Source organism: Sorex araneus, chromosome 5 (assembly GCF_027595985.1).
Source record: "Sorex araneus isolate mSorAra2 chromosome 5, mSorAra2.pri, whole genome shotgun sequence".
Classification (NCBI taxonomy): domain Eukaryota; kingdom Metazoa; phylum Chordata; class Mammalia; order Eulipotyphla; family Soricidae; genus Sorex; species Sorex araneus.
This window is the reverse complement of record NC_073306.1, coordinates 22,057,749-22,084,955: the sequence shown is the minus strand read 5'-3', so window position 1 is coordinate 22,084,955 and position 27,207 is coordinate 22,057,749. Positions and strand designations below refer to the sequence as shown.

At 58.1% G+C, this 27,207-nt stretch overlaps 1 protein-coding gene across 3 annotated transcripts; it reads right to left on the bottom strand.

The window, feature by feature from the left end:
- Positions 1-1,296: 1,296 nt before the first annotated feature.
- On the bottom strand, positions 1,297-22,906 carry YIPF1 (Yip1 domain family member 1). 3 transcript variants are annotated; one of them, XM_055138791.1, is made up of 10 exons: positions 22,746-22,906; positions 21,779-21,856; positions 19,789-19,964; positions 16,875-16,955; positions 16,571-16,658; positions 9,791-9,907; positions 7,209-7,375; positions 6,565-6,747; positions 3,319-3,429; positions 1,297-1,465 (listed from the first exon to the last, which is right to left on the bottom strand). In XM_055138791.1, exons 2-9 carry the CDS (start codon positions 21,807-21,809, stop codon positions 3,340-3,342), a joined length of 933 nt encoding a protein of 310 aa, XP_054994766.1. In that variant the 5' UTR covers positions 21,810-21,856; positions 22,746-22,906; the 3' UTR covers positions 1,297-1,465; positions 3,319-3,339. The 3 variants fall into 3 exon arrangements, with proteins under 3 accessions (XP_054994766.1, XP_054994767.1, XP_054994765.1); XM_055138790.1 differs by having other exon boundaries at positions 1,299-1,465; positions 3,312-3,429; positions 22,746-22,902; XM_055138792.1 differs by lacking the exons at positions 19,789-19,964; positions 21,779-21,856; positions 22,746-22,906 and adding an exon at positions 18,578-18,782 and having other exon boundaries at positions 1,298-1,465; positions 3,312-3,429.
- Between the last annotated feature and the right edge of the window lie 4,301 nt (positions 22,907-27,207).

The window sequence follows — 27,207 nt, the reverse complement described above, 5'->3', positions numbered from 1 at the left end:
ACTAATTCTTGAGCGCAGATCCAAGCCTTTGCCCTGAGCACTGCTGGGTGTGCCCCCCCACTCCAAAAAAACAAAGAGAGGACTGGGGAGTGAAGGGGTTCGTAGCTCATAGCTGCTGTCTCCAGAAACTGAAGGTAACCAAGGGGAAAGAACTCAGCTGGTTGGGCCTGGAGCAATCGTACAGCAGGTAGGGCATTTGCCTTGCATGCTGCTGACCTGGGTTTGATCCCCAACATCCCATATGGTCCCCCAACCACCACCAGGAATAACTCCTGAGTGCAGAGCCAGGAGTAACCCTGAGTGTGACCCCAAAAAGTAAATAAATAAATAAATAAATAAATAAATAAATAAATAAAACCCCCAACCCTTGGCTGTTCGGAAGAGGGCAGGGCTAAGGCTAGAACACACCTGACCCGGTAACTGTCATGGCCCTCGGGAGCTGTGAGAAGGGGGAACGGCCACGTGGGAGGTAGGTAAAGGCTGTGTCAGGCCCGTGCGTGTGGCCCGCTGTGCCCGCCGCCCATGCTGTGTCTGCACAGAGAGTGGGACACAGCACCTGGCAGGGCCCTGGGGACCCGGAGCTGGTGCGGCTGAAGTCAGCATGACGTCCCAGGTGACCTAGTGCCACACTGAGGATTCACGGGACGCCTGCCCTGACAGGGCAGCAGCGACGGGAGGGACCGTGACCCGTCCTGCCACAGCCAGCCCTGCGGGTCCCTTCTGAGTAAGGGTGGAAGGAAGCCTCAGTGAGGGCCACTGTCCCCCTCCAATGTCCTCTGGCCAGCGAGCCATGCCACCTGGGGAAGGGCCTGGAAGGGCTCAGAAGAGCTTTTCTACAACCTGTGTCCCAACAGCCCCTGAACCCACAGCTCCCGCCTGAGGGGTGGGCAGGGCCACTGTCCCTTTCTAGTCCTGTCCACTACGGTGAGCATGCCTGGCCCCAGCAGCCACCAGACGCTGCAGGTCACGTGTCCAGGAAGAATCGGCGGTCGAGGTCACCAGGTGAGGCACTGATGCTGGGAGATTCCCCGGCATCCTCTGGTTCAACAACCTGGGGACAAAGATGACTGTCCCCTCCCAGTTGAGCCCAACCTAGGCTCACACCTGGGGCCACTTCAGGAGGACAGGTGCTCGCAGCGAAGAGGTCACTCCCGAGTTGGAGGTCACTCCAACCAGGGTGGGTCCAGTTCAGGCCTGGGCAGGGAGGGGCAAGCAGCCCGGGCCAGGCCTTTGTATTTCAGTCCAAAGCAACGCATGGACACAGTGCTCACGAGCCAGCGAGAAAAGAGGAGACATACACACCAAACACCGTTTAATTGCTGGGGGCCGACAGGGTCTCTGGGCTCGGGGCGCCTCCAGCCAGCAACGGGGGGACAGGGAAGGAGCTGCCAGTCCTGGGCCTTTCCCGCCAGCTCTGGTCTTCCTGCTTGCCAGGTCCGAAAGAACCAACTCCAAACCCCGAACACTGAAACATAAGGAGAGTCGCCTTCAAGGAGCGAAAGTGTGGATGGCCCTTGTCCCTCGCCAGCTGACGCCAGCAGGTCTGCCTGTCTGAAAACCAGGCCCCGTCAGCACCGCTGTCCCCCCGGGGCCAGGAAGGCTTTCCTAAAGACGTTCTCGCTATAGTACAGCAGGTACAGTGCTCGCCTTGCACAAGGCCAACCCGGGTTCAACCCCCGGCATCCCTGATGGTCCCCCAAGCACCGCCAGGAGGAATTCCCGAGTGCAGAGCCAGGAGCAACCCCTGAGCACCTCGGCGTGTGGCCCAAAAGCAAAACAATCAAGTTCTCCCTAAAAAACAGAGAAAGAGTTGACGTATCACGTGCTAAAACTCCTGATGAACTCATGGATCCATAGGTTTATTTAACAAAATGGCCATCAGTATCAACAGTAGAAAGGAGATCACATACTGTGGGCGTAGAGACAGAGAATCCAACAGAACTGAATATGACTTCCAGCACCCACTGCTGACGTCCCTTTAGAGTCTCCCTGCACGGCCGGGTGCATGTGGGAGCCACTCCACTCCCCCTGCAGTGTCCTACACTGCGAACGCACGGCGGGGCACGCGCCCATCTGAGTTCAGTTCCGCTGCCCAGGCCTCGGCCTTGGGCCACACGCCCTGCTCTGCCGAGGACAGCACGGACAGGAAGCCTGTGGCGGCAACACAGCGCAGCTTCCGGCCGCTCCCTGCATTTCCTTCACTCACTCACTCACTGCCTACTGGCTGGGTGCCCACTGTGCCCGGGCCATGGGGTGGGCAGTTAAACTAAGGAGCAGAGTTCCTCAAGGTGGGTGATAGCCGGGGGGCAGGGAGGAAGGTCCCTGGAAAGACTCGGGGGCAGCAGGACCCCCAGGTGCAACTGGAGGGCACTTCCTGCTGATTCGTTTAAAGGAGGCAGGTGTCCCGAGGGCCGCAGACTGAATTTTATTCTGGTCCAGTGTTGGGGGCCCTGGAGACGGACTTGATTGTAGAGACACAACGGGCTGGAGAGACAGTGCAGCAGGCTGCCCCGCCCACGGCCAGCTGAAGTTCAGCTCACACACAGGCTCTGTGCACTGCACTGTTCCACGCAAGGGTACACAAGCGCGTGCGCACACACGGTACACTGCACTGTACCATCATACAAGGGCACACACACACGGTACACTGCACTGTACCATCATACAAGGGCACACACACACATATTTGGTGCACTGCACTGTTCCACGCATGGGTGCACACACACGCTCAGCACACTGCACTGTTACATACACGCATGCACGCTTGGTGCACTGCACTGTTCCACGCATGGGTGCACACATATGCTCGGCACAGTGCACTGTTACATACACGCATGCACGCTTGGTGCACTGCACTGTTATGAACACACACACACACACACACGCTTGGCGCACTGCACAGTTGCACATACACACATGCTCAGTGCTCTGCACTGTTATACATGCGCACTTGTGCACTGCACTGTCATACACACACTCATAAACACACACTCGGGTAAACTGTGCTGTTACACACACACACTTGGCGCACTGCACTATTATACATACACACACTTGCATACTGCACTATTACACACACACACACATGCTTGGCGTGCTGCGCTGTTATATACACACGCTTGTGTACTGCATTGTTACACACACAGACATGTAAACACACTCGGGTGCACTGCGCTGTTACACACACACACGCTTGGTGCACTGCACTATTACACATACAGACACACTTGCATACTGCACTATCACACACACACACACACACACACACACACACACACACACACACGCTTGCTCGGCGCGCTGCGCTGTACCACGTGCCCGGGGCGCAGCCTCCTCTTCTCAGCTGGGCTTGGCTGTCACCATGGTCCGATTTGGAGCAGCGACGGTCGCTGGGATGTGGTCCAACTCCGGGGCATCAAAAAAGTAAGCCTGCAGGGTCAGAGCCCGGAGGGTGAGCAAACGCGCCAGTGAGCTCTGTGGTGCCCCGCACGTGCACGCTGGCAGGGCCGCTGCCCCCTGGGGATCCCCCACCGCACTCAGCCACGGCCCTTCTGCTCCTGGCCCCCTCGGCCCACTGGCCGAGCACTCACTGCCCCTGACTCCGTATTCCCCGACGAGAGAGAAGCCGCCCGCAGACACCAGCTCCGGGCGCCCGCGGGTCTTTCTCACCAAGGCCCAGGTGACACCCGCACAGACGGACAGCCAGCATGAACGTCCCCAACAGCCACACCCAGGGCGCTGGGTGGGCCCTTCCAGACAGTGCCGGGCAGAGCCAGGCCGACTTGGGCTCCCCACTCCGGCCTGGGGATTACAGTCTGGGAAGTGCTGTGCCCGCTCCCCCCGCAAGTTAACCGTCAAAATCAGGAGGCGAGAGGCGACCCAGCAAGGAGAGCGACCTGTCTCGAGGTGGGAGGGCCCGACGTGAGCCAGGGCCTCACCAGCGTCCCAGCCCAGTGCTGGTGCTTCCAAGGCGGGGGAGTTCCTTCAAAGTCAGAGCCTGGGGGCGGGCTCAGGAGGAGGAGCAAAGCCCGGTCCCCGCTGGGCGCTGCTCCCCACCAGCCAGCAGGGGGCAGCAGACGCGCTGGAGGGTCCCCACCTCCCGGGGCTCCAGGTTAACTGGGTTCCAAAAGACTTCCTGGAGATGTGTTCCCAGGGCGTCTGCCCGGCCCCTCCCAGAAGCTGTCTCGGAGTGCACAAAGAACTGTGCCTAAGGGGCCGGAGCAATAGCACAGTGGGGAGGGTGTCTGCCTTGCAAGCGGCTGACCCAAGTTCAATTCCCAGCATCCCATATGGTCCCCCGAGCACCGCCAGGAGTGACCCAAAAAGAAAAACAAACAAAACAAAACAAAAAAAAACCTGTGCATAAGCCAGGGACAGGAGCACGGGCTGGGGACACGGGAGCAGTCCCCTCTGGTCAGACAGGGCAGGGACAGGCCCAGGGTCTACCCTGGGACTGGACATGCCGCCCTGCCCCTGTGGGCCCTCCGGGTCTCAACAAAGACCCAGCCAAGCCAATCTCCACGGGCAGGTTCTAGTTACAGGAGCGTCTAACCGCACAAACACCCCCCCGACAAGCCCCGGTGTCTTTGGCGCGGGCCGTCCCGAGCCAGGCACGCACGGCTGTCAGTCTACCTAAGAACTCTGTCACCGACGATTTGAAGCCCATATCGTGTTCTTTTTTGTTGTCATCGTAGGTCTTTGAGTCAGACCCAAGAGTGCTCGGGGCTTATCCCTGGCCTGTGCTCAGGAATCACTCCTGGTGGTGCTTGGGGGACCATATGGGATGCTGGGAATCGAATCCGGGTCGACCGCGAGCAAGGCAAACGCCCTACCCGCTGTGCTATCACTCCAGCCCCAGTTGCCCTTACTTCTTAACACTCCCAAAGGAGGGTCCCAACAACAGGACTGGATGGAGCCAGGGCAAGCTGTAAGCTCCCTGGCATCGAAAGGGGACAAGCTAAGCACCATAAGTATAATAAGTTAAGAGCATGGTCATAGGACAAACTCTTAACTTGGAGACAAACTCTTAACATGGGGACAAACCGAAAAAGAAGTGACTGAATAAGGACCTTGCTGAGGTTAGTAAAGACTAACCTGGCCTAAGGACTGTGGTCTGGGATATACAGCGAGATGTCACCAGGAAGAGCCACCCTTAAAGCTTAATATATCTCTTACTGTGTTTATACAAAATGACATTGTTAGAAATATTATAAGAAGTAAGTTTACGGGGCTGGAGCGATAGCACAGCGGGTAGGGCGTTTGCCTTGCACGCAGCTGACCCGGGTTCGAATCCCAGCATCCCATATGGTCCCCTGAGCACCGCCAGGGGTAATTCCTGAGTGCATGAGCCAGGAATGACCTCTGTGCATTGCCAGGTGTGACCCAAAAACAACAACAAAAAAGAAGTAAATTTACTAGGACTGTCTAAATGGATTACTAGCTGAGGAAAGCAGAAAGCAATACACCCTGGATGGAATCCCACCCTTGAGCGGATCTCCTAGTAATCTGGAGCGCTGAACCCTCAGATGAGATTCTGTCCTTGAGTTAACACCCGAGAACTTATCTGAAGGAGTGGCCTTACCTCTGTTTGTTATTATGACAATGTTCAACCCCACCTGTGTGCACCCCCACCCTTCATGATCGCTACATAACTACACTGTAAGGGGTGAGAGGGGTACAGGACTGAGTTCTAGGGGAGACGAGGACGAGGGAACTGTGATGTCTGGGACTGCGACCAAAACCACGACTACGGTTGTGCCGTCAGGGAGAGACTGGACTACACGGGGAGGGGGAGGAGAGAGGAATAAACTGACGACCGACCAGCCCGGGGCCCAGTTCCTCCTCTCCCCGGTCCTGCGTCCATCCATCGCCGTGGACCAGCCAGGGGAGCAGTCCTCGGCCACTGAATGCTCGAGTCCTGCGTGTGCTCACGCTTTTCTCTGAAACTCAGCATGCCCACCTGATCTCAGGGCCCTTCCCCTGTAAGGCGGAGCTGGACGGAGCCGGCCTGGGCTCAGCCTGGGCCCATCTGACAGCAGCGCTCGTTCTCCTTCAACAGATACAGGAACGAGAGCACAGCGGGGAGGGCCTTGCACGCGGGTGACCCGGGCTCGATCCCCGGCATCCCTTATGGTTCCCTGAGCACCGCAAGGAGTAATCCCTGAGCACAGAGGCAGAAGTAACCCCTGAGGAGCACCAGCTGTGGCCCCAAAACAACAACAAAACAATTAAAAACAAAACAGACACCTCAAGCATGAACTCAAAACCGTTTCGCTGTTTCCCTTCCACACGAGCTGCGTTCCTACACTTGCCTTCATTCCCTACCTTCCTGTCCGCGAGACCGTCCATGTCCACACTCTGTCGAAGTCTGTGCAGAACACCACCGGTGGCCCCCACAGGCAGCACCGCCCCAAGGCCCACCCCGACTTCAGGACTTGGGTAAAGCCAGAGACAGAAGCCGAGTCTCAGGACCTCACCTCGGGGCCCGCGTGGCCGGCAGCCCGGGGCTCCCGCTTGCTGTGTCCCCCTGACCCCCCACCCCCGAGAACAGAGAACGAGCCGTACCAGGCAGCCCACGGACAGCAGCAGGTGGAGCAGCACGATGGCCAGGACCGTGGCCAGCGCCACACGCCGGCTATCCTCGCGGACGGCCGGCCAGAACGTCATCACCAGCACGGAGCCCGAGACGCCCAGGGCCACGGTGACCAGGACCCACCGCACGACCGTCTGGGGGATGATCCACAGGACCTGGAAGGCAAGGGGGGAGAGGGGGCTGCCTTGGGGGGTCTCTGTGGGAGGTGAGGGTTTCCCGAGCAGCGCTCAGGGGGCCCGAGGGCCCCTCCCCGCAGCCCTCGGCCCGCCTGGCGGATGCACCGGCTCTTGGGGGGACACTGGTTATCTGGGCCACCCAAGCAGTCTCAGGGGCCTGCAAGGCCGACCCCAGTGATGTGCAAGGGACCATGCGGTGCTGGAGATCAAACCAGGGTCCGCCCATGCGAGGCCAGCACCCTCCCTGGCCCTCAGGGCACGTCTGTAAAGGCCCCGAGGCCACCTGCATTCTCAGGCGAAACCACCCAGGAGGACAACCCTCTCAGCAACATCTCGGCGAAGCCCTCAGTGCCCCCACCCTGAATTCAAGCGGCATTTTTCAGGTGCCCGTCAAGTGGCGAAAGGATGGCACCGGGACTGGCCACCCGGCTGGCACTCACCGCCGTGGGGATGTAGATGAAGAGGGAGTACCCGTAGACGCACACGATCTCCAGGAACGAGTAGGACACGATGCTCACGACCTTGCTGTTTCTCCACGTGAGGAAGCTCCAGAGAGCCAGGGGCACCAGCCAGGCGTAGGCATAGATGACCGTGGCCGCGATGGACACTGAGGGGCCCGGGGACAAGGGTCAGTTCCCGTCATGCCTTCCGCCCGCCACCAGAGGGCTCCCCGCACCTTCCTGGAGCTACACCCCCACGGCCCTAACAGGACCCACCAGGCTGAGCCTGGCCTGGTCCCTGGCACTCGGCACGCGCCAGGATCAAGTGCTCAGGAAGCCCTGGGGCGTCTCAGTGGCGAGGGCCAGCAGGTGCTCACGCGTTTCCTACCGTTCACGTACTAGCTGCAAAGAGACATCGCAGAATTTTATTTTATTTTACCAGGTTTGGAACCACACCTGCATACCTGGAGGCACTCAGGAATTACTCCTGGCTCTGTGCTCAGGGAACCGTATGTGGTGCCAGGGATGGAACTAGGGTCAGCTGCATGCAAGGCAAGTGCCCCACCCACTGTACTATCTCTCCAGCCCCCCAAAATGATAACTGAAATGTACAACTGAAACATTGAACGGGTCACACAAGTATTTAAACAGAGGGAATATCTTCTTATATTTCATGGATGGGGCCCCGGCGAGATGGCGCCAAGGGCGGGAGCCCATGCTCTGCATGTGGGAGCCCCTGACTCATCCCTGGTACCACATGGTCCCTGGAATTATGAGGTTAACGTGTCTTCCTCCTTCTATTTTGTCTTGTTTGGAGGCGACACCTGATGGTGCTCAGGGGTTACTCCTGGCTCTGTGCTCAGGAATTACTCCCGGTGGTGCTCGGGGGACCGTATGGAATGTGGGAGATGGAACCCGGGTTGGCCGCGTGCAGGGCAAGCGCCCTCCCCGCTGTAGAACACGTCCTCTTTCCGAGTGTAACTGGGGACACTGCTGTCTTGAGCAAGCTTGTGAGGACGCGCTGGTCCAGACGGGCTCTGCTGTTCAGAGTCCCCCCGTCACTGCAGTAGGACCCCCAGGGGCTCAGGAATGGCCTGACGCAGGCCGGGGTGTCCTTGTCCCCCGAGAGTGGCTCTGCCGTGGCTCCTCAGAGCAGCCACGTTTTGTCCTATTTCTGAGCCTCCCTCTGCTCTGCAGCAGCAGCTCTAGTGGATTCCTCTTCCCGCTCCCAGGGCAGAGACCACAGAGCCTGGCTCAGCCCCCACCCAGCCCCTCCCACGAGGACCTAAGCAGAGAGCGACTCGGACACTCTTGGCAAGCGCAAAGGCACCCCCGGGGTTACAGGCAGAATCTGGCTAAGACACACAATTGTGTTATTTTTAGTTTTGGTTTTTGGGTCATGCCCAGAGATGCAGGGGGGCAGGGACGACAGGAGAGGGCCGAGGCCGGGGGCCGGGGGCAGGGTCTCAGTGCCACAGAGCCCCATCAGGGGTAGCCATCAGCTGTCCCTGGAAGCTGGGCTGCTTTCTTTAGTTCTCTGAGACTGTCGCAGGAACGGAAGTCTGGAGACCGGAAGACGAGAACAGCCCGGCAGCCTGTGGGGGGACACCCCTCCCTGCGTCCCCCTCCCGGCCAGGCTGCCCCCAAGCCTGAGTTCCCGTGAGCAGTGCCCAGGTGCTGCAGGGCCTCAGGGCTGCGGCTACGACCCAGAGAGCAGAGTCATCGCAACTTGAAAAAGAAGAACCAAAAGGGGAACACAGTGCCGCCCTCCCAGGGCCGGGGTCCCAGCCACCGCCCGTGGGTCCCCGCACCCTGACGGGAGCGAGCCCCGGCCCCGGGCCGAGGGAGCCCTGAGCACCGGCAGGGGTGGCCCCAGAACCAAGAAAAGGAAAGAGCAACACTATCGTTCCTGCCATTCGAGTGATGCCAACAGTGTCACAATGGAGACTCGGACACATCATTTTTCACTTATTTTGTACATTTTTCTTTGGATAAATTCCAATTACTATTGGGGCCTTGCTTGAAGGTGTTCAAAAGACTCTTTACAATACCAACGAACAACTTAAAGAAGATTAAAACAGTCAGTTGGTCATTACATATATTTTACCACAATAAAAAAAAATTACACAAGGTGGGGAGATCACCCAAAGGGCCAGTGTGCGGGCTCTGCAGGAGGCAGGGGTCCTGGGGGCTTCAGCCTGGACACCACGTGATCCCTGAGCACTGAACTGGGAGCAACACCGGAGCACTGGCAGATGTGGTCCAAAAGCCACATCTGCAAACAATGCAACTGTCTATATTTAGGAGTGGCAAATTCTGAGTCAGGAAGTCTGTCCTGACCCTGAACTACAGACTGCACGGCCAGAGAGGGTAGTTCATTGGTCTGTGGCGCGTGCTCAGCATACAGGCCACGGTGGGTGTGGTCCCCGGCAGCACCAGCAGAGACCCCCAAGGTCAGAGGAGGGAGGGGCCCCAAACTGAAACACACAGAGAGAAAGCGGGGAGGGGGGGCACGAGCCCACAGGGAGACGGGGGCTCGCGGTTCTGAAGGGACCATCCTTAGGGTCAAGCCACGTACCAACCTTTTCGGAACTCGGGCACGTAATGGTACGTCTTCTCTCCCAGGTGGATGAGGAAGTTGGAAAGGTTCCCGCTGATGGATATGGCGAAGACCAGCGTGGCACAGATCCAGAAGGGGCCTGCAACGGGAACCAGAAAATCCAGGCGCGAGAAAACAGAGCTCAAGTCCTCGAGCCCCAGAACAGGGTGATTTCTTATTTTCCATGTCCTACTCTTGTAAGCGAGGGGAAGTGGAATTCAGATCTAATCGATACTCATTGAGCAGGAATTTTCTTTCTGAAAAGATCAAACGTAATCCAGTACTTAGCTTACTTAGAAAGACAGGAGGGCGTGGGAGGCGAAGGCCAAGACACCTTTCATGATTAAGTGTATAAACACACAAATTTGTTTCAGGTCCTTTTATTGAAGGATTCCCCCTACCCCTACCCCCCTGCCAAAAAAAAAAAAAAAACACAGAAAAAAAGTCTGTGGATTTTGTGTAAATCTTTACCAGGCTAGAGCAAGTGCAGATTACGGAGGAAAATAAATCAGAGCACTCCTTCTGCGGTCTCTGAGGAAGAGCAGGTCAGACCCAACAGCTCGGGAAGAGATGATTTAATCTGCCATGCACCATGGCTCTGTGTGTGCACATGCATGCGTGCATGTGTGTGTGTGTCTGTGTCTGTGTGTGTTTAAGTCTTTATCATTGACTGAGTGAAGAAGTGTAACATGCACACAGCTCAGTCTTCAAGAAGTACAAAGGAGGGTGATAGTGCAGGGTAGGGTGCAGGCCTTTCACGTGGCCACCCGGGCTTAGTGCCCAGCACCCCCTATGGTCCCGGAGCCAGGAGGAAGCCCTGAGCACTGCCAGGTCTGGCCTCTGGACCTCCAGCAAAATAAAGGAACACGTACAAGGGGAACATGGAGAAAACTCAACTTCCTTCCCTCTCTGTTCCCTAGCCCTGCGCTTCCTCTCCCCAGAGCTCACCACCCTGTGAATACCTGTCCATCTGGCTGGATTCTTCTACTCGCATTTAAGCAAACGTACACTGACATGTGTTCGAGGGTGTGGGGAGGGTACACGTGTACATACGAGTAACCTCCACTCAGTCTAACCTGGGTGTTCTATCATGACTATCCGTAACAGCCAAGTTTTTTGGGGGTGGAAGTGGTGTCTCCCAAGCAATGCTCAGGAGTCCCAGGGTCCCTCCCAGTGATCTTTCTTTTTTGGTGTGTGGGGGGCACACCTGGTTATGCTCAGGGCTTACTCCTGGCTCTGTACTCAGGGACCACATGGACACCAGGGACCAAACCTAGCAAGGCAAGCGACCTACCCGCTGTCCCCCCTGCCCAGACTGACTCCTGCGTCTCCTGGGCAACCAGGCCGGTGACTCAGTGCAGAGCCCGAGCACGCAAGGCTGCTCAGGCCCTGCAGTGCCAAGGGTGACTTGAGCCGCCCTGGAAATGCCAGGACCACACCCAGTGATGCTGAGGGTCCTCGGGGGCTGCCACTGGCAATGCTGAGGGGTCACGGGATGCCCAGGACCAAACTGGGGTCAGCCACAAGCCAGGCGTAAGCCTGAACCCTTACAGTATCTCTCAGGCCGGCCCCAGCTTACCCTGTTTCAGTGAACATAAAACATTCACTACAGCCCTCAGGAACAGCACAGTGGGAACATGTGGTCCTGAGCTCAGGCCTGGTGTACACACACACACACACACACACACACACACACACACACACACACACACACACACACACACACACACACAGGCCTGGTGTACACACACACACACACACACACACACACACACACACACACACACACACACACACACACACACACACACACACACGCAGAGCGTGTGATCCTGGCAGCTTTGCTATCTGTGATCCCCGGAACTGTCTGTGATTTCCAGTCGTACCACAGCCAGGAGTGTGCAAGTCTAAAAAGCATGTGAGCCGCAGGAACACACGTGCAAGGCTCACAGCTAAAGGCGTGCACAGCCTGGCGGGCACTGGCACGGAGGGGGCATGCACCGAGCCCTGACCTGGGGACCCAGCAAGGACCACAGAGTCAGGGATGAACATGCCCCCGGGCTGTGCAGGAGCAGCGTCCATCACAACCAAAGGAAGGCAGGTGGAGCGGACAGGAAAGAAAAGAAAACCGAGTGAAACGAAGCCTTCTACCGAGCGGACGAGCAGGGCCTACTTGGCAAAGTCCTCACAGCACGTGGCTTGACGTTTACGAGCCCCGTCCTTGGCTTTACCCCAGAAGGAGCATGCGAGATCATTCCTAATTTAATGAGGCTTATGGATTTCAGCTTTCGACTTCACTCATTCTATGCAATACCCTTTGGGGTCGCTGGAGACACCCCCAGACACGAGCAAGTGGAGAACACTGTGGGCTGGGGGGAGACGAGCAGCAGACACGGGCCCGTCTCCGGTCACGGCCAGGCTGGCTCCTGGGGGTGAGCAGGGAGCCAAGGAACGACCAGGACACTGCAGCGAGCCCCAGGCCCGGGCGGGCACTCCCCTGTGGACACTCGCTGCCCTGCAGGCCTCGGCCCGAGCCAGGCTCTGAACCCTTCCACTAATGCCGGGCGCCCACCCCAAGACGCAAGACACAACGACCAGCCAGAAACAACAGCTTCACAACTGAAAACAACACACAAGCCAGGAGCCGCTAACAACATTCGAACAATTCCCCAGAGCCCCCAGCCCCACACCAGGTTTCTGTTTCTTGAGCCACAACCACCAGTACTCCTGGTTCTGTGCTCAGGGATCACTTCTGGCTGACCCTGGGGACCATATGGGGTGCCAGGAATCGGAACCCGGGTTGGCCGCGTGCCAGGCAAGAGCAAGGCACCTTCGCTCAGCCCCGACTGCCGAAAGTTCTGCTGGATAAACATAATGAATCAACCTCTGACCACATGTCCTCAAAGAACCAAGACCATTTTCGCCCGTGAACCCAAGCAGCCAAAACAGTCCATCCACCAGGAAGCAGAAACGGTGCCTCCTACCCATTACTTTTAGAGGCACCCTCTGACCTCAAGGCCCGGATCGGGTGCTGGAAACACAACACACAACCGACACAGTGGCACGCTGGGCTGGCTGCATGCAAGAGTCCTACCCACGGTACTATCGCTCCTGCCCCAGGTTTACTTTTTTAAAAAACAGGGGCCACACCCAGCAGAGCAGGCGAGGAAGGGAGCCAGGCCTGGCAGAGCCCACCTGCCGGCATGAGTCTGCTGGGCGTGGGCTTGACTCTGATACTCCCTGGGCCCAGTGATGCTCCGGCCGCCAGGGTCACTCCCAGATAGCCCAGCCAGTGAGAGCACCGGGCGGTAACGGGGACTGAGTTCAGCCTCACAGCGTCACGTGCACACTCTGGCCCGGGCTCTGCCTCCAGCCCAGCCGTCATCTGTGTTTCCCTTCTGGGGACTATTTTGGTTGTTTCCGTGCTGCTGCTGCAGTGAATGACGTTCTGACTTCCTGCTGCGCGCATGTCCCCGAGCGGGCACAGTCGGGCATTAGGGGGTTAGGACCCCTTCAAACGGCTGCAGCGGGTGCATCCACAGGTGCAACAGCTCCGATGCGCCACAGTCCTGGCACTCAGCACCGATGCTTGTGAAACTGGCGAGAAGTTGTGACTCACCGGCTCCTACCCTCCTACCCGCGTCACGGCCAGAGCCCTACGGAGACCCTCCTCACCCCGCAGACCCCCAGCTCCTGCGACCTTGCTGATCTCTCCGCTGCTCCCGGAGCACTCAGCGTGAGTCTCTGCCTCACGGCCTCTGCTCTCGGCCTCAGTGCTCTTCCCCGAGAAGCCAACATGCATTGCTCCAAATTCCTCAGGTCTTCACTCAAAATCCCCCTCCCCGCTTTCTTAATGTAAAGTAGCTTCAAATTTACCTAACTACAAGATATTTCCGGTCCTCTATTTTCAAAGTTGTACCCTGGGGGTGGCTTACAGGACCAGAATGCCGGGATTGCACGGGGGAGCCCTGGGTTCAACCCCCAGCTCTGCAGGTGTGGTCCTGTAAGCAAACAAACAAAAACAAAAGCTTCCCTCACCATTGTCACTACCAAGCTATCTAACGTCTTGTTTTTGTTTGTTCATTAAGTTCAGTAGGTTATAAACTATCTCAGGCCGGGACTCTGGGCTGTGATTCTGTTGCATTTCCCGAATTCTAAACACTCCATGTTTGCTGAAATAACTGAATGAATGAATGACTGAAGACAAGTCAGTCCATATGTCTGCTTAAAAAGATCACCAGAGGGGCTGGAACAATAGCACAGCGGGCCGAGCTGGGTTCGATTCCCAGCATCCCATATGGTCCCCTGAGCACCGCCAGGAGTAATCCCAGAGTATAAAGCCAGGAGCAACCCTGTGCATTGCCAGGTGTGACCCAAAAAGAAAAAAAAAAAAAGATAACCAGAGGGGTTGCAGAGATAGGACAGCAGGTGGGTGGATGCTCTGAATGTGGCTGACCTAGGGTTTACCCCCAGCACCCTAGAGGGTCCCCCCAGCACCCTAGAGGGTCCCCCCAGCCCTGCCAGGGCTGAGAGCAGAGCCAGGAGTAAGACCTGAGCACCACTGGGTGTGGTCCAGACGCAGAACAAACAGGATGGCCAGGAATAAGATCATGTGTTTATTTCCCTAATTATGGGGCGGGGCCCTAAGCATCTTCTCATTCATTTACTGGCCTGCTGGGTCTCCTCATCTGTGACTCGCCCACTGCCCCCAGAATCCGGGGTAGACAGGCACCCCATCTATGGTCTTATTCTGTGCCCCTCCGTAGTGATGCGCTCTGCAAATACCATCCCTGACCCCTTCCATTGCTTATGGTTTCTTTCACGGGGCGAAAAGCTCTGATTTCGCTGCAGGGTAGTGACCCTCACTGCTCCGTCTCGGGTTCTGTCGGCCAGCAGTCCTGTCCTCTTCCTGCCCTCATCCAGCCCAGCCCCGCTCTCTGCCAGGAAACTCTTCCCCCCGCACCGTGGCGTCTCTCTTCCGTCAGGTCTACGAGCTCTTGGGGCCCCTGGCGGGCAGCAGGCTGTGGGCTCACACCTGGACTCTGGGCCAAGCACGAACCCACACCCTGGACGCCAGGGCTGACCCGAACCCGAGCGTGGCTGCTCATGAGCTACATCCCGGCCCAGGAACGTGGCCTCTGTGGGACTCGGAGTCCTCAGCAGTATGGCAGGAGAATGACAGTGACACCTGCCCAGGGGAGCTGGGAGGCTCACACGTGGGGCCACAGGCTCTTCCCGGTGCCCATCATAAGCCCTGTCTGTGTGGGCCGTGACTGTCCTTATCGCTAACTCTGTGACTCTGCCCGGCCTGGTCTCCCGCCCCAAATGGCAATTTTCTCTTCTGGAGGCGAAGTGTGCCGGGCAGTGTGGAAATAAAGCGCGTTCGTGTGAGACGGTTGGGGAACGCTGGGCCCCAGCCTTGTTGGCTCGTGGGGTGCGACCAATGGCAGTTTCTCCTCCCCCTCCTCCTGGGGGCAACCATGCCTGTATCTTTAAATCCTTAGTGTCCAGCATCAAGTAAGATGCTCACAAGTTGCGTGGGCATTTGTCTGTGCCCAGCACTTGGTCAGGGGCCCACAAGGATCATTCAGACATACAGCCCACTCCTCAGGAGGTCCTCGGGCCAAAAGTAAGAGAGAATGAGGGGAGGGTTCGGAGTGATAGTACAGCGGGGAGGGCGTTTGCCTTGCATGCAGCTGACCTGGGTTCAATCCCCGGCATCCCACAGGGTCCCCTGAGCACTGCCAGGAGTAATTCCTGAGTGCAGAGCCAGGAGTAACCCCTGTGCTGGGTGTGACCCAAAAAGCAAAAAAAAAAAAAAAAGGAGTTAATGAGGAGGCCAGGGGAAACAAGTCCCTTGGCTATCTGTGGGGCTTCTTTTTGCTTTCTGGGCCACACCCAGCGATGTAAAGGGGTTACTGTTGGCTCTGCACTCAGGAATTAACTCCTTGCAGTGCTCAGGGGACCATATGGGATGCTGGGAATCGAACCCGGGTTATCCATGTGCAAAGCAAACACCTTACTTGCTGTGCTATTGCTCCAACCCCAGGGCTTCTGTCTTTCAAGGGACGGAGCTGAAGGAAGGGTGGCACGCGGGCACCCCACTGGCCTGGCTCTAACTCTCAGGATTCATGCTCTCATGAAAAGCACAGGGCAGAAAGGTCCTTCTGCAGCCTCGGAGGGCCAGGCTAACGGAGCAGGTGTAAGATGGAGAAGTGAAGCACTGAACTGGGTTCTGGTTCTCCTTTCTGGGGCCAGAGCCCTCGGCCTCCCTCCCCTCACTGTGACACACGATGCTGGGCCGGAGAGATAGAAGAGTGGTTAGGGCGCTTGCTGTGCAGAGGGCAGGCCCTGGCACTGCATCTAATCCCGTGAGCACCACCAGGAGTGATCCCTGGGCACAGAGCCAGGAGTGAGCCTGGAGCAACCACACTGTGTCCTAGGACTGACGCTGGCCGTGGTCACCTTTCCCCGGAAGCGGGGGGGTGGGGGGGCGGGCGGTGAGGAAGCCAACTTTCCTGGATGACGGGGAATCAAAAGATACTCACAGGGCCACAGAGGTAGTACAGGGGTTAGAGCACTTGCCTTGCGTGTGGCTGACCCTAGCTCAATCCTTGGTATGAGGATTGGCTCTCCCCAAATACACCAAGGGTGATTCCCGAGCACAGAGCCACGAGTAAGCCCTCAGCACAGCCACGTTTGGCTCCAAAGCAAGGAAGAGGCAAAAGAAAGGGGCGTGGAGAGGGGGCGGTCGCTCACATACCATAGAGGTCCGGGTTGCTGCGGATGTATAACCTCACAAAGTTTCTTCCTGGTATCGGCAAAAGGGACCCTTTTATTCTGTCAAAGACCTGGAAAATCCGAGGCAGTAAGTCAGCTGAAAAGAAATTTTTTCTTAAGCTTAATCAATTCAATGGCTACAAAATGACAGCACAGATGCTAGAGCCTTCCCGGTGACATTCTCGAGTCTCGTGACCCTGTGCTGGGACGCCTGTGTGACCTGACTGGCCACCGCAGCGGTGAGTCTCTGACACACGTCACAGACGAGGCAAGACTGGCTCACAAACCTGGTACGTGTCGACATCGAAGAACGTCTGGTAGAATTCGAATGTCCAGAAAGGGGAGCTCTTCTTCTGCCCCGCCAGCAGCTGTCAGAGGGAAAACGAAGCTCGATGAAAACCCGGCTCCCGAGTGGACCACGGGAACCTTCCCGTCAGCAGCAGCCCTGCCCTGCGCTGGGCCAGCTCTGCAGCCGCACGGCCACCGGGGGGCACAGTAGGCTGCCCACTGGGCTCCGGCTAAGTTTCCCTCCTCTTGAGGGGCGGCCGTGACAGGGGCGCGGGGTGGAGACTGAGCCCAGGGTCTCAGACACGCAAGGCGGCTGCAGCCCCACCAAGCTCCCTCCCAGCCCTCTCCGAAGCGTTCTTAGCTAAAAAGTACAGTGAACAGGGGCTGGAGCGATAGCACAGCGGGTAGGGCGTTTGCCTTGCACGCGGCCGAACCAGATTCGATTCCCAGCATCCCATATGGTCCCCTGAACACAGCCAGGGGTAATTCCTGAGTGCAGAGCCAGGAGTAACCCCTGAGCATTGCCAGGTGTGACCCAAAAAGAAAAAAAAAAGTACAGCGAACAAACCCCCCCTCACAGGGCTACTGGGAGGACATGATGAAACGGTCACATACTAGGCAACATGCGACTTGTGGAGGCTGGAGAGTTCAGCCGGCAGGCTGCTTGCCTTGCACACGCCCAACCCGGGTTTGAGCCCAAATGCCACCAGGAGTGATCCCTGAGCACAGAGGCGGGAGAAAGACCCGAGCACCACGGGGTGGGGCCCCCAACGAAAATAAAAAAAAATCTACATGTGTGCGCGCGCGCGCACACACACACACACACACACAGAAACAGTCTGTGGGAATACCTTTTCCCCCTGACCCTGCGTCCTTACTAACCCCGCCTGGATCCCCTAAGCCCCCCACACCGGCTCACCAGAGCACCGCTGCCTCCAAGTGCCCACCTGCCAGGAAAACAAGGTGCGGGACAGGCACAGACTCCCGCTGGGCAGACCCAGGCCAGGAAGGCCACCTGAGCCGCCAGCAGAAAAGGGGAGGCAGGCAGAGGGACTGCGGAATGGCAGGGCAGCACCTGTCCCCTGACAAAGGACGGTTCCCCATGGCCCCCAGCAGCGGCAGTAGCTGCTTTACACGTCACTGCTGAGGTCTGGCCCGTCCCCCCCCACCCCCCCCAGCAGAGACAGGCCCAGGGCGAGGCTGGGAACTGTCACCGGCTGGAACTCGGGCCCCTCTGCCCGGCTCACGAAGTGAAGCTAGCGGGCAGTTTCCTGTTTGGGTTGTTTCAAGACTGTTCCCTCTCCATCTTCCTTCTCCTCCTCCTCCCCTCCTCCTCCCCTCCTCTCTCCCCTCCTCCTCCCCTCCTCTCTCCCCTCCATCTCCCTTCCTCTTTCCCCTCCTCCTCCCCTCTTCTCTCCCCTCCTCCTCTCCTCTCTCCCCTCCTTCTCCCCTCCTCTCTCCGCTCCTCCTCCCCTTCTCTCCACCCAGCAGTGCTCAGGACTGACTCCTGGCTCTGGGTTCCGGGATCACTCAGGAGGGGCTCTGGCGACCTTCAAGGGTCCCGGGAATCGCACCAGGGCCAGCCGAGTGCAAGGCGCGTGCCCTCCCCGCTGTCCGCTCTCTCTCACGCCCCTCCACATCCTCCTGCCTCCGGCGGCCCGCTGCTGCCCAGTCCCAAGGTCCACTTCATGTGTCAAATGACCTGGGCCACCGGCAAAGGCATCTGGTCCGACTCTGGGCTCCCGTGAGCGGGCGTCTGAAGCGGGTCTCCGTGCTCGGGTGGATGCTCTGGGGGAAGCTGACTGCCCCCCGTGACGCCCAGGGCTCAGCCAGTCAGGCACAGGCCTGGAGAGAACGGAGGCAGCTGCTGCCCCGAGCGCCCGCTCCTCTTGGCCCGTCAGCTCGGGCCGAGGGACTCAGCGCCGACTCGCGCCCGTGTCGCCAGCCCACCGGCCTCCCGCAGCAAACCCTGGGCGTGCCAGGCGGCCACGATGGCACGAACCAGTTCTCCCAGACGAATCTCCTTCCGGGGAGCTGCGGCTGGTGCAGAGCGGCTGCCCTGCACGTGGGAGCCACAGTCGCGTCCCGCACCCCTGCACGTCAGCAGGTGCAGTGCAGGGAGCGGCTGGCGGGATCGCCGGCTTCTCGGCCAGGCTCTGGCACCCCGGCGCCTGGCACAGCCCGACCACGGGCGTGGGCCCTGGGGGCACCGGAACAAGGGCGAGGACGACCCACCCAAGGGAAGGGAAGGGAGCAGGAGGTGACCGGACGGCGGGGAGGGCGCCTGCCTGGCACGCAGCCCACCCCTCCCACCCCTCGCCCCCGCCCCCTCCCCACTGCGCCGACTCCAGGGCAGGGTTGGCCGGTTCCAGCCTGGCCCGCCTCAATACCCGCCGACATGGCCGCCAGCCTCCTGCAACACTCCCCACAGCTGCCGGGTTTCACACGCCTTTGAACTTTACACTCAGGCCAGGAGGCTCGAAACCGCTCCAGTCGCTCCCAGGAGTTCCCAGGACGCAGGTCACCCTCGAGACTGACGCTTCGCCTCTCCTGCCTCCGCGGGCACTGTGCTCTCCGCAGACGCGAAGACGGGAGATACCGACTGCCCATCTGGTCTTCTCACCTGCGGTGACTGTCGCCTAAACCGTCCGCACCGCCTACACCCAGTTTCGGGGGGCAGTGCCTCCAGGGAGGCTCCCGGGCCCCACTCGCTTCCCAGACGCCTGGTCATCCCTCCACCAGAGCGTCCCCTGGGAAACAGTGGGAAGCTTCTCCCCCGACGCAGACACAGTGACGCCCAACGCCGGGCCCTGGAGCTGGCACACAGCAGACAGTGAGCGGAAGCAAACGGGAGCGCACGCACCTCTGGCTTCCCAGGGAGGGGAAAGGGCAACGTCAAAGACAAGCTCGAACCTCAGTTTGGTCAGAGTCGCCGGTCTCGTTCCCCAGTGACTCATCGTCCTCTTCTCTCCTGGAGGCCCTGGAGGGTCCCGGCGGGTGCCTGGGGGTCTCACCAGGATCCTCGATGGTGATTGTGGTAGCATCTGGGTTTGCCAGCAGGGAAGCGGCCGGATCACCAAATCCTGAAACTGATGAGAGCACAGGTCGTCAGAGGCCCGCCCCACGCCGGAAGCGCTGCTCCACTTAAAGTGCTCTGACCTCAGGGTTGCTGTGATCCCACCTATAGACAGCAGGAAAGCGGCTTTGAAAAAAAATCCTCAGCTCAAGAGCAGCTGACTTGGAATCTGATGAAGACAACAGAACTCGGAGTGAGAACTGCATTTACTCCCCGGTCAGCCGTTTGCTAATACGATCTGACTACGTAAGTGAACTTCTATAATCCTCCGTGTTCTCAGCTCTACGATGGGGAGAATACTTACAGAACTCTGAGGAAGGAATGGATGTCACCTACGTCCTTAGGAGAGTGCCTGGCCTGCAGCAAGCGTCCATTCTAAACCTCTCTTCTTTAACTTAAAAAAAACCTACCAGACATAATTTTCCGCTCTCCCCCATAAGTGCTCTGCAATCGTATAAAAAACACGAGGACCACAATGCAAGTGCACCCGGCATGTACAGCGCGAAGAGGAGGGACGGAGCTCGGCCCTTTCTGATGCGGGGGCTGAGAGGGTCCTAGGAGGACAGTCTAGGTGACAACACCAGCATCGGCTTCTGGGAGAAACGCCCCCGGAGAAGGACGCCCAGGGACAGGGGTGGCCTCTCGTGATCATGCACCCCATCTCAGACGGCACCTCTGGGCTGGACTCTAGGGCGTGCGAGCCTCTCGCCTGGAGACCATCACACGTCATGTTCTAGCTCGGCCCCGTCCATCTAGAGTCCCAGGGGGCAAGATGGGTGCGTTCCTGACTTCGGCCTTCAGCGTCACCTGTGTCTCTCACCCGGCACAGCTGACGCTATGTTCTGCCTCTGCAACTCTCCCGCCCCAGGGCCCTGCCGTCCCTCTGCTGACGAAACGTTGCCCCCCAACCTCCACAGCATTCTGTGTTCTTTAAATGCTCTGTGCCTCAGTTTCCCAACTGACCAGACAAGGATAAATGACGATCTCATCAAGCTGACCTAAGGACTAGATGGGCTCCTCTTTGCAAAGTCCTGGACCAGAGTCCAGAGCTTCCCAAGGGTCTGTAAGGTGACGAGGCGGTCCTCGACCCAAGCCTGCGACTCACTCCAGTAACGAGCAGGAACGTTTCCCCTGCACCTGCACTCCGCAGGCTCCATTCTAGTGCTCACCTAACAGACACACACCTCCTGCGCTAGACGGTCCTGGGAGCTTCTCCTCCTCGATCACCAGCAGGCTCGGGTTCATGGTCAGACTAACAAAACACTGATACACTGATACCTCCACGACGGCATGTCGGCAGGATTATCTTTTTAGGCTTTTTTTTCCTTAGGGAGCAGGTGCTCAGGGAGTACTTGGTGTTTGGGAAGTCACCCTGCAGTGTTCGAAGACCACGCCGCACGGAACAAGGGCGTGGTCACACAAGCCAAGCACGTGCTCTCACCCAGAGCCACCTCCCTGGCGCTCTTTTTACATCTTTACTTACTCCAGCCGTGCAAGAGCTTCTCTTTTACCTTTTCCTCCATCTCTTACATCTAGTACAGCTCTCAGTACACAGCAGGTGCTCAATAACTGTTTACTGGAACAAAGCTCTACACGCCTGCTCTGTAGTCACCATGCAGAATTTCTGTCAACAATCTGAAGGCGCTACTGGGGCGGGGCAGGGGGCGGGCAGGAGGGTACAGCTGGCACGAACAATAGAAAACTCTGAGTGACCAGTATTCTTTCGCCAAACCGTTTGCAACGGCCTTCTGACCCTGCCAGGAAAAACTGCTGATGAGACCGAGAATGGCTGGTCACACAGACGCAGGTGGGCTCCAAACCGCGTACCTTCAAACTGCAAGTCGTCCGCCGCTGCCATTCAGCGAGAGGGTCTCTCCCTGGGACAGGAGGCAGCTCTGCGGAGATCTGAAAGGGAGAAACGGACGCGCTTAACAGAGTAGCAAAATCAAACATCCCCAGATACGCCCGACTGCAGCGTTAGGAGCAGGACCGTCTCCCCAGCCCCTCGGTGAAGCCGGTGTTCTCGGTCCCGGTAAAAACAGTAGCAATGACCAGTTAGCAGGGGACATTAATAACACACCTACAAGAGGCGTATCTGGGGAGTCCAAAGGTTTGATCTCATTCACTGTGAGAGGGTGAGTAGGGGCCGGAGCCCGAGAGACAGGACTGCAGGGAAGGTGCTCGCCTGGCAGCTGCCCACTAGGCTTCCAACCCAGCACCCCCGGGCCGACCAGGAGTGACAGAGATCAGAGCCAGGGGCCAGCCCTGAGCACTGCTAGGTGTGGCCCAAAAACAAACCAACCAACCAAGAACCGAGGCAGCCTGGAGGGAGAGAGGAACGGCCTGGAGGAAAGGAGCTCTGAAGCTGAGAAAGGTAAAGGCATTTCAGCCGACCCAGGGGCCGAGGACACAGGCACCCGGGACAGACAGACAGACCTCGGTGTGACTACCGATTCTGCAGCTTCTCACTGTAACTGGGGAGATGGGGGTTCCTCGAGGCCTGTTTCCTCGTCTGTAAAATGGGTTTGCAGTGGTACCAATTTGCACGGTGCGTGCTAGAGGCCGATGAATGAGGCAGGGTGTGCCAGGAGCTTGGTGGCGCGGCCAAGCAGTTAGCAGGTGCGGGTGGGAGGGCGACTGGGCAGCCTGGGGGACCCTGCACCCAGCTGGTCTGGGGCGGGGGGCGGGGGGCAGCAGCCCGAGAAGCGAGCAGTGTTCTAGGGACAGGAGCTGAGCGGCCGAGGCCCCAGCGGGCAGGAACTCCCGGGCAGGCCCGCGGTCCAGGCCGCCTCACCTCGGGGACCCGAAATCCAGTCCGCCCCGCTAAGGTTCAGACTCAGGTGCTCCCGCCGGTTCCGGACCCGCTGAGCCGCCGGAAGCCGGAGATCCGGGAGGCGGGTCCTCTCGGAGCCCCGCCTTCTTAAAGAAACAGCGCCCGCGGGAGCCGCGGCCTCCCGGGACCGGCCGGCGCGCGGCATCGGCTCCCTCCCGCCCCTCAGGAGGCGGGGCTCGGGGCCTTAAAGAGACAGCGCCCGCAGGAGCCGAGGCCTCTCGGGACGAGACGACGCGCAAGGCCGGCTCGCCCCCGCCCCTCGGGAGGCGGGGCTCGGGGCCTTAAAGAGACAGCGCGCACGGCGCCGTGGGAAAGTGGGCACCCGCCACGGGAATTCGCGGGCGCTTCGTTTGCGTCGTTGACGTCTCTGCTCTTGTTGAAATATCAAATAGCGCATCAGGCTCTTGTAGGGAGAAAGATGAAGGCACCGGCGCCTCCTCTGCCCTCATCTAAACGCATCTGCGAGGGAGGGCGCGCGTTCCCCTCCGGGTTGGCGAGGGTGTGACCGAGGGGCGGCCCGGAAGTGGGCGTGGGAAAGGCCGGGGGGCTCGGTCCGTTCACTCCGGTTTCCGCCCAGACGGACCCTGAAAAGCCCAGAAGAAACAAACGAGCTTTTCTGATGAGAAAGGCTTTGCCCTGTTGGAAGGCTGAAGGCTTTGACCCCCCAGCCCTGAAGGGGGGGGGGCGGCTTAGACACCTCCCAGCCCTGCAGGGGGGCCGGTTTAGACACCCCCCAGCCCTGCAGGGGGCGGGGGCCAGATTAGACACCCCCAGCCCTGCAGAGGGAGGGGCCGGTTTAGACACCCCCCAGCCCTGCAGAGGGAGGGGCCAGTTTAGACACCCCCCAGCCCTGCAGATCAGCAGACCCGGTTTAGACCCACACACACAGATCGGGAGGACCCGGTTTAGGACACCCCCCCTCACAGCCCCGCAGATCAAGGGACCTGGTTTAGACACCCCCAGTCCTGCAGATCCAGGGACCCCGCTTAGACCCGCATACACAGCCCCGCAGATCAGGGGACCCGGTTTAGGACCCTCCTCACAGCCCCGCAGATCAGGGGACCCGGTTTACACCCCCCGAAACCCTGCAGATCCGGATCCAGGGCCCAGGCACGCAGCCCTGAAGATTGGGAGGACCGGCTGAGCCCCCACCCACCCACCCACAGCCCTGCATATCAGGGACCCGGCTTAGACCCCCACACAGCCCTGCAGATCAGGGACCCCAGTTTATACACCCCACCACCGCCACACAGCCTGCCAGATTCAGGGCCCCCCTCAGGTTTGGACCCCCCATACAGCCTTGCTGATGCAGGGACCCCGTTTAGACACCCCCACAGCCCTGCAGATCCGGAGACCCGCTTTAGACCCCCACACAGCCTTGCAGTCCCAGGGACCCAGTTTAGACACGCCCCCACCCCCCACAGCCCGCAGAGCAAGACCCCCTTAGATCTCCACAGCCCTGCGGACCCTCTTTCCCCGCCCAAGAACACCTTTGCTCCCGAGTCACACTCTTATCTACCAGGGCGGGCTCGCTCCTGGACAGCTCTGAGTGCCACCGTCCAGCATCAGGGATGGCGCTGGGAACCCCGTCAGCCAAGTCCTGTGTCAGGCGAAAGGGATTTGTTCACTGAGGGCAATTGTCGAATTCTAGCAGTGTGAGCCGTTCAGCCAGGGTCTCGGGCTTCAGCAGGGTGGACCCTCACTGCACTGGACTCTGTGGTCACTTGGAAGGAATTTATATCTGACTACTAATAATTATATGTATTTATAAAATGTATTCTATTTTTTAAATTTTATTTTATTGAATCACCGTGACAAAAGTTACAAAGCTTTCAGGTTTAAGTCTCAGTCATATAATGATCAAACCCCCATCCCTAAAATGTATTCTTATAGGGGCTGGAGAAATAGCACAGCGGGTAGGGCATTTGCCTTGCACGAGGCCCACCTGGGTTCGGTTCCCAGCATCCCATATGGTCCCCTGAGCACGGCCAGGAGTAATTCCTGAGTGCAGAGCCAGGAGTAACCCCTGTGCATCGCCAGGTGTGACCCAAAAAGCAAAAAAAAAAAAAAAAATGTATTCTTATAGTAACAGTAGCACTGTAGCACTGTCATCTGGATGTTCATTGATTTGCTTGAGCGGGCACCAGTAACGTCTCCATCGTGAGACTTGTTACAGTTTTTGGCATATCGAATACACCACGGGTAGCTTGCCAGGCTCTGCTGTGCGGGCAGGATACTCTTGGTAGCTTGCCGGGCTCTCTGAGAGGAACGAAGGAATAGAACCTCAGTCAGCCGCATGCAAGGCAAACGCCCTACCCACTGTGCAATGTTATTGTAAAGTAATAAATGGATGGGAGTCATTACTATTTGGCATCTTCCAGAGGTAGCCTAAATTATGGCCTGAAAATACATCTGGAATTTATTGGTGTAAAACTTGTATAGCAAATGGATTTTGTAGATTTGATTAAGAATTTTGAGATAGAGGAATTCTCCTAGAATTTCTTTTTTTTTTTTTTTTGGCTTTTTGCGTCACACCTGGCAATGCTCAGGGAATATTCTGGCTCTGCAGTCAGGAATCACTCCTGGAAGTGCTCAGGGTGTCGGGGACTGAACCCAAGTCAGCCACATGCAAGGCAAACACCCTCCCCACTGGGCTGTCGCTCTGGCCCCTCTCCTAGAATATTTGTGTCTAAAAGAAATGCACTCAAACTGTAATTACAAGACAATTACAGAGGGAAATCTGACCAAAAAAAATGGGGAATTTATATGAGCAAAAATGAAGGAATAGCTTTAAGGACAGTGAAAGGGAACAAAGTCCACACAACACAGGTGGCCACTAGGAGCTGAAAGGGACAAAATGAAGTTTTTTCCTCCAGATAACAGTATGGCTCAAGCAGATAAAAAAAATTATAAGTTACATCATACCTGGGCTGGAGCGATAGCACAGCGGTAGGGTGTTTGCCTTGCATGTGGCCGACCCGGGTTCAATACCTCCGCCCATCTCTGTGACAGCCACAGCCTGATGTACACACAGCTGCGACTCGGTGTCAGAGAAAACGTCTTGAGAGGCAGCAAGTGGACGCAGAAACTCTCCAGTAATGCAGGCTGTGGAGAACGGGAGAACGGTCTCAGTGGGATCTTTACGTTCCCAGCCTGGGTCAGCCGGCACAAACCCGTGTAATCTGATCAGCAGAACTGCCCTGTGTTGGCAGAGCCTGCTCGGCGGGGAAGGACACGCAGGCGCTCTGTGTTCCATGTGAAATGTGGTTTTTGTCTCATGATGTCCCACCAGAGAATTTTCCACATTGGGGTCAACCTACACCCCCCCCCCATCATGTGACAAGAAAGAACAGACTTGGGAGATGCTTTTCCGGCAACTCAGAAGTAGGGGTGGAGGGAGTGGGAAGGAAACTAAAGGGAAAAAAAGGAAGAAAGAAACAAAACCCCACCATTCTCCTGGGCTCTGCTGTGGCTATATACAGAGTGAGTAACATGGATGATGCTGTTTCACTCTCCGAAATCACAATTATTAATCATCAGTCAAACCACAGCATTTTCCTCTCTATTATTCAATCACATACACACGTCAGAAAAGAGATTAGCTCCGGAGTTAGCGAACTTGTGCAAGGTCCCAGGACGAGTCGGAAGGCGAAACTCAAATCCCATCTCTAACTTCAAGCCCGGAGAGGCGGGAGAGATAGGACAGCGGGCCAGGCGCTTGCCTTGAACATGGTGACCCGGGTTCATCCCCAGCAGCCCAAATGGTCCCCCGAGCACTGCCAGGAGTGACCCCTGAATGCAGAGCCAGGAGGAAGCCCTGAGCACAGCCAGATATGCCCCCCACCTCCCCCCCCCCAAAATAACAAAACAAATCCTTGAAGCCTGGAGCCCTGGCCGAGGAGCCCTGAGCACCACTAGGGGTCACTCCTGATCATAGAACCGGGAGGAGCCGGGACTGGGAGGACTTGCCTGGTCCCCTCCCCCACCCGACAGTGCCCACACGCCAGCGTCTGTGGCTAAGGAGCACAGAGAGGCGCCAGCTGTCGTCACCAGTGTCACCGTTCCGCAGCGGCCGGCTCGGGCTGTCCTTTTGTGTTCTGAGTGGCGCTGGGGGTGGGACCCGGGATCCCCTCCCCCACACTCACACCCCAGCAGCACCCAGGGGCTCCCTTGGTGGCCAGCGGGGAGTGGAAGGCAGGACGGTCGCACACTGAGCAGAGCCTTGGTGCGGTTACACCAAGCAGGGGGAGCTGTGACGGGGACACTGCAGCTCAGCGGGGGCACCGTCCCCCCGAGCCCCAGGACGGGCAGCGTGCAGGGGTCACCGGCCTGAGTCACTTCTCAGAGCCTCCTCCAGCTCGTATTTAGACAAGGCACGGAAGATCCCCCAGTTCCCGGCTAACCTGAGCAGCTGGAACTGAGG

Coding starts and splice junctions, on each gene's coding strand:
- YIPF1 (XM_055138791.1), bottom strand. CDS start 21,809: ATGGCAGCGGCGGACGACTTGCAGTTTGAAG. Junction 19,965..21,778: donor GGACGACTTGCAGTTTGAAG/GTACGCGGTTTG, acceptor TGCTCTCATCAG/TTTCAGGATTTGGTGATCCG. Junction 3,430..6,564: donor TGCTGTCCGTGGGCTGCCTG/GTACGGCTCGTT, acceptor CTGACCCTGCAG/GCTTACTTTTTTGATGCCCC.